At 36.5% G+C, this 6,959-nt stretch overlaps 1 protein-coding gene across 1 annotated transcript; it reads right to left on the reverse strand.

Moving 5' to 3' along the window:
• Positions 1–448: 448 nt before the first annotated feature.
• On the reverse strand, positions 449–2,532 carry LOC104608354 (gibberellin 20 oxidase 1). Its single transcript, XM_010274314.3, has 3 exons — positions 1,670–2,532; positions 1,234–1,555; positions 449–1,137 (listed from the first exon to the last, which is right to left on the reverse strand). Exons 1-3 carry the CDS (start codon positions 2,224–2,226, stop codon positions 874–876), a joined length of 1,143 nt encoding a protein of 380 aa, XP_010272616.1. The 5' UTR covers positions 2,227–2,532; the 3' UTR covers positions 449–873.
• Between the last annotated feature and the right edge of the window lie 4,427 nt (positions 2,533–6,959).

Here is a 6,959-nt window from a genome sequence, read left to right on the forward strand (position 1 = left end):
TAATGAAAAATCTGAAAAAGAAGAGAAACCCTGCTGGTTTTTTGTTGTTTCTCTATTGAGTTTTGACCGCCTTCATCATCTCCCAAGTCCCAACCCTTCCAATATATATTGGAGAAGAAAGTAGGCAAGTGCAAGAATCAATTTTGCGCTTTGAAACAGTTGGTGAGCTAGGTGGCTTAATTTCTTTGTAACCAGCCAGTTCAACCTCAACGGGTTAATCTCATCTTTCATTCTCTCTCTCGTCTGGTCTGGTCTAGTCAGACTTAAAATGGTTCGGCGTCGCTTTTAGCCAGTCGAGATAGGCTTTGAAATTTTAGGTAAGTGCTCATTGACATGCATTTTCCACTCTAATATTATTCTTTTATAGTGATTGTGACCATGCATTGCCGATCATCCCAAGTCCAAACAATTTGAAAAGCGTGAGACTGTGAAGAGAGAGAGAGACGAATTGCTTTAAAGTTGAAACAGTAGTCAACAACTAACCCAAAAAGTTCTGTTATCTCCTCTATTTTGGCTTTTACATGGAATCTGGCTATGTATATCCAAATAAAATCGGAAATGAGCTTATTCAATTGCTCTTTACTGCTTCAATTTGTTCTGCCTTTTTTTACCTTTCTCTCTCTCTCTCTCTCTCTCTCTCTCTCTCTCTCTCTTTCTCTGTAATTTTCCAGTGCTACCACTAACAGCTAGCTACTGGCCGGTCTCATTTAAAGAAATCTGACCCTTCTGTTGGTTTTCTCTTAGCGTCCTAGCTACTACTCTGTTCCTACCAAGAAACTCCTAGTCCTCCACAAAATCAAATTCGCTTTCCTGAAAAGGTGAGGCTAACGAGAAGTGAAGATCAAGAGCTGATTTGGATGGGCGCATCCTTGTTCATTTGCTTTCTTGTTGAAGCCAATTGGAGAAGGCGTCAAGGGTCATCATGTCCGCTCTGTAATGTTTCTGAGTAAATTCAAGCAACGTCAGCCATGTGAAGTCTGGGTACATTCTTGGATGCTCTGAGTCCACCAGTCCTCTCGGCGGGCTCACCACCATATCCGCCCTTGGACAGAGAAAGAAGGCCAGAGATTTCCTTGGTGTTTTGCTGTTAACAACTGCTCTATGCAAGCAACTCTTGTACTGTCCATTGGACAGAGCCTGCAACAAAAGAAATTAATCCAACAAAAATATAAAATCACTCATTCCATTCCTGCACATAAATACATATATAACTACTGATCTTAATTATCGTACCATGAACGTATCGCCGACGTTGACGACAAAAGCTTCAGGGTTGGGACTTATCGAATGCCATTTGTTGTCTACGAAGACTTGAAGGCCGCCGACGTGGTCCTGATGAAGGATGGTTAAAGAAGTTGGATCACAGTGAGGCCCTGTTCCAAGGGTGAGTTCTGGCTTCTGGCACTGCGGATAGTAGTTAAGCCTCATTATCGAATCATTTTCTTCAAAGAAATCCCTGAAATGGGTAGGACCTACTCCGAGGCTCATCCCTAAGAGCTCCATGATCCCAAGAGAGAGAGTACTCATAGCCTCACAGTATTCCTGGTACACCCTCCTGTGAACCAACGCAACAGAGGACAGACAGCAAGAAAACACGTATGGAAATTAATTAAACAACAAAGTTTGAGAAATATTCAAGGAAAAAAAAAACAGAGGAATTTGTTCTTACCCAAATTCCCTGAAACCTTCACCGAGGACGTTGAGGAAATATTCTTCCACGGTTTTGTGTGGTTGTTGGTGGGCTGAATAGCTGAAGGAGAGGGTCTCTTTCCAGGGGAGTTTGAAGGAGAAGCGGCCAGTAAAGCTACTAGCATATCCACAGCTCTCGCCGGGCTTCCTCTGAGCCCTCTGCTTTTCGTGGAGCGGCATGTCGAAGAACAAGTCCATGTAGCGATGAGCATCGGCTATGAGTCGAGCTTTCACTCCGTGATTTACAACAAGAAAGAAGCCATGTTTCCTACATGCCTCCCCCACAAGCCTCGACGCTTCCCAGGCTGCAACTGGGTCCCCGGAAAGGAACCCACTCAAATTGATGAGCGGAACCTGGAGTTCTGGTGCGTCGGCACTGGGTTTCTCATGGTCGGGCCACACAAATTGTTTCGGTATGTTGGATTGGTATCGAAGAACCGAGGCGTCAAAAACCAGAGATGGTTGCTGCTCCTTGTTTTCATCTTTCCGCGGTGGAGGGCCATCGGAGGTTACGTTTGCAATGCAGTCAACTGTCATTACGTTTGGTGTTGTTTATGCTGATATTCGAAACAGAGTCTGATAACAATTTGGTTGAAGACAAAAGACAGACGATCTCACAGTCACAGAGATGGGGGGAATAGAAAAGCACAGACAGAGATTGTTGATCGGAGGGGTAGGAGAGTGAGATGAGGAAGAGAAGGATGAGAGGAGAAAATTAAGGCAATGACGCAGGGGAGTGGATGAACAAGAATTTAGAATCTTAGGGGGATCTTTCTTGCGTCATTTCTTCCTCTTCCTCTGAGTGTCTGTGTCACTCAGCTCTGAGAATTCTATTCTAGTTCTAGTTGTAGTTCTAGTTCTACCACGTATATATATAATAAATCCAGTGAGCATTCTGGGTCCCGGTCTTTTTTTTACGGCGGCCCGGATGAACCAAACCGACAGTTAAACTGTTACTGTCAAAACCGTGAATCATTGAGCATTTGAGCTTTTCGGTTCTTTTCTGTTCCGAGTCTGACAATATTGCTCATAACCATGATAGCAGCCTTGAATTGAAGATGGAGCTAGATTTGGCCCTAAATTTTAAGAGAGAGAGAGAGAAAGAATGGTTATTTTCCTTGTCCTAGGTGGAATTGGGCCAGAAATGTTCCAAGTTGTCGTATTGCCCACCCCAGATTGAAGGCCCACAAAGTACTTTTACCAAGTTTTTTTTGTTTAATTTTTAATTTTTTTTATTGCCCCCATCCATGACCCACCCCATCTCCGGGGGATGTATGTAAATATTAAGTGCTGTTTGGGTAGATTTTTGACCAAAAGTTGCCATTCAGACTCATGTTAGGCTAACGTCGCCTCTCTTTTCAGTTTTCTCCCAAAACTCACTCTTATTATTCAAATTAATACCAGATACACGTGAAAGACTGAAAGGTACTCATATTAGTTGATATCAGGTTGAATTTGGGTCTCGTCTGTGTTTGACCCCTGACGGCTGAACCAGATTTGAGCTTAGCTCTCATTAGGTCCCAGGACCCTGGTGGGGCTAGATTTCCTACTAGAAGTCTCTAGAACACGATCTCTTATAAGGTCAACTGTAAATTAAACCACTCTCAAATAATGCGTGTAAGGTTATTATTTATGATTTTTTATGTTAGACAAAATAGGAGGGTTGCACCAAGTTGACAATCTGCACTAAAGTTTTTGATACATTCTTATGCTCGTGGGTCCTAATTTATCTTTTCGTGCCGCATGAAATAAATGATTCATAAAATACGAGGAATTAATCCCTTAGGTTCATAATTTAATTTTTGACTCTAACAAAAGAGTTAATGATTTCTCATTGGCCTTAAGTGTGACCAGTTAATAGATGAGTCTGGTAGAGCTGCACTTGATGGCTGTATTGGGAGGGGTGCTATTTTAACAAGTAATAATGCCCCATGTCAGCCATCAATTCACCAATTCACCCTCTCACTTTGCATGTTCAAAGTATCATAATGTATCAATGTGTGTTGTATGATATGTCTTGGTTCAATTCTTGAAACTTAAAACATTTTCTAATTCCCCCCTTCAATGATTCTCATATTGATACTTTGAACCTTGATTATTGGTTAAACAGTATTTAATATTGCAATTATCAACCACAGCTCATCTGATCTCTTAATAGATGGGTCCAATACTAAGCAATATTTATAGAAAAAATGGCAATCAAATAACCCTAAATTACATATATTTGATTAAAAAAGTTAGATTATAAGGACTGATATTCTGCAACTTGAATTTTAAAAAACAATTCACAAATCAGATGGTCATCTGATCATTTTTTTTAGACAATCTATCTTTCAGTTGAAACTGCTTGAGTAATTCATTTATCCAAATTCGAATTCGATCCAGTTAAGGGTTTGAATATATGGATCCAGCCCTATCCGATCCCATATGATCTGAACAGACTCAGTTTAACTTGAACATATATGTATATATTTTTTAAAGTTTATATCATCTTTATCAGTAAAATTGATTTGAATGTTGTGTGCTTTTTAACGAAGTGCCATTTTGATAGGGTTTGAATCCTTTCTTCATGATATATGATATAGAATACCACAGTTATTTTTAGTTCGTTTCATTTAATAATATATAATGTTTTGATTATTCTGAATTTAATTTATTAATACTATATAATATCCTATTGCCATCCAAATATATATATATATATATATATATATATGAATTTACCCATATCTGATTCGATCTGATTGGTTTGCAGCCCTAGTTGAAACCTGATGGTGGGTTCATATCTTACATATATACATGGAGAAATGATGATTGAAGGGATCTCATTGTAGTTATGACCAGATACTAATCATAATTTTAATTTTTGAGAATGCAATTCTACTTTTCAAGAGAAGTCAAAAACATTAATTTAATTAATTCAATCCCAATGGAATTAAACAAGGGGAAAGTTAAGGTGCAATTAATGCATGTAGCTTCCACTCATGCATCTCCATGGTTTATTTGGAATATTATGAGATCCATACACATAGATAGGTAGATAGATAGATAGATAGATAGAGGGCTTAAATCATATGGATCCATCATATCTCATTAGTTGAAATGTTTTATTTTCTTAGTTATTATAATGGTATTCAATCAAATTCAGATCATTACATGCATTTTCAAAATTTTGATAGAAACTGTTTCAGATTTTGAATTATTAAAAGATACAAAATATATAGAAAATTTTCATAAATACATGGATTTAAAAAATGGAAATACTTTATTTTAATATATTCTTATAATATAAATCATGATTATGCTTGCAAATATGTATAATTTAATAAAAAAAACATACCTTTCAAACTTTTATTTCCATATTTGTTGAGAGATAACAAATTAAATACACAATTCCACATGTTTGATTGAATTTTTATTGTTTATTTTGTTACTGAAATTAAAATATTCTTTTTTTAGTAAGTCACTTTTGCTATATGGTCCTTATTCTAATAGCTAGTTTATGGTACCAATTTATGATTTGAACTCTAACCCTAGGCATTCTAGATTGTTGAAAGGTAAAATAGTAAAAGATAGATACTTAGATACTTGTTATTAGACAAAAATTTCTCTTTTTTTTTCATTTTGATGAAAAATAGAGAAAATCTCCCATTTATGTCCTATTGATACCCTTTTCAAGGGATTGATCTGTACAAGTTTTGTGTCCTCTTGCAGGAATGTACAATCTTAATTTGTTAAAGAGATAACTTAATCACACTATCACAGTGTTCTCCCACTGTAAATTAAATGCCTCAATGCTCAATCTACCCAATCCATTCAATAAAAAATAATTAACAACAATGATATCAAAGTAAGTGATTTTTAGACTAAAAAAAATCAAATGCAAATAATTCTTTCTTCTCCAATGTAAAGCACAGTCCTCAACATTGATTGATTCAATGTCAATCAAATGAAGTTGAGGGGGTTCTAGTTGTATATGATCCATTACTGCTGCTTGTCTTACAGGTTTCTCCACTATATATAACTTGAATTCCACAAGACAAAGAGAACCCACTTGATGCATTTAGACAAAGAAACATACATACATACATATAAACAAGACAATACAATACAATTGTTCTTGCTCTAACATGTTTCTGCAATGACAATGATATTGCTGCACTTTAATGAGTGGTACTATGTATTTGAATGTTTGTGCAAATAAAGATGTTTCAAGAGTTCTGCTACATTCTATGATTCTAATATTGCAGGTCCTTTTCTGTCAGAAGAAAAGAAAACAACATGCTTTTGCAAGTTGCTCCACATCAAAATGGGTTCCATTGTTCATTGAATTGCCTACAACACTGTTCATCTCAACTCCATTCATCCTTATGTCAACCATTTGGCTTAGGTTATATGAATCCTGCTGCTTTGCACTTCCATCATGGATTATGAAGATGGGTTTTGATGGACATGGGTCAATGTAGTAAGAGATGATTCAAATGCTTATAATATAATAATAGATATGACATTAAATAGAATGGAATGACAAAACAGGATTCATGTAATTGATAAAGCTTGGATGATGATGATGAGCTTTTGAATTTCAAACCTTCCAAATTTAAGAAGATAATAAAACAAGAATAAGATACTTTACCAAAATTAACAATTTTATTGCATATGGTTCAAGACATTTATTGAAATATTACATACATACATATATGTAAAACCTATGCTCAAATCTGATTTATTTATATATTTGGATAATCTGCTATTATTGAAACTGAGTAATTGTGTATAGGACTTGATTGATAGTCGAACCCATAAACAAACTATGGATATGGATATTCTATGCTTTTCTATACTGTAGAGGCCAGGAGTCCTAATTAGTTGTACTTTGATGTCTGCTTTAGGGAAGGGGCCGTTTAACCAATAATAAACACCCACTCATCCATCAACTGCACATGAAGTTAATCCTCATCCACTAGAGATTAGCTTTTGAGCTTTGAAAGATCCCAAATCACATTTGATGAGAACTTGAATTCAAAATTCTAAAAAGTGTCTAAATAGTCTATAAGATCCTCCACAGAAAAATCTTGATAAGAACAATCACAACGCTGCATGTCAATGTCAAACTATTGACGTTAAGATGAGATTAATGGGTCCCAACGGCTATTCCAATCCGACGATCGACTTTCAGAGGAGGCATGCATAACCTCTAGCAGTGCAAAAATCACATTTTGGGTAAGTACATGACAGACGACCCATTTCCTAAACAATCTAATCACGTA

The sequence above is a fragment of the Nelumbo nucifera genome, chromosome 6 (genome assembly GCF_055504915.1).
Source record: "Nelumbo nucifera cultivar China Antique chromosome 6, China Antique-T2T, whole genome shotgun sequence".
In the NCBI taxonomy this organism is placed as follows: Eukaryota; Viridiplantae; Streptophyta; class Magnoliopsida; order Proteales; family Nelumbonaceae; genus Nelumbo; species Nelumbo nucifera.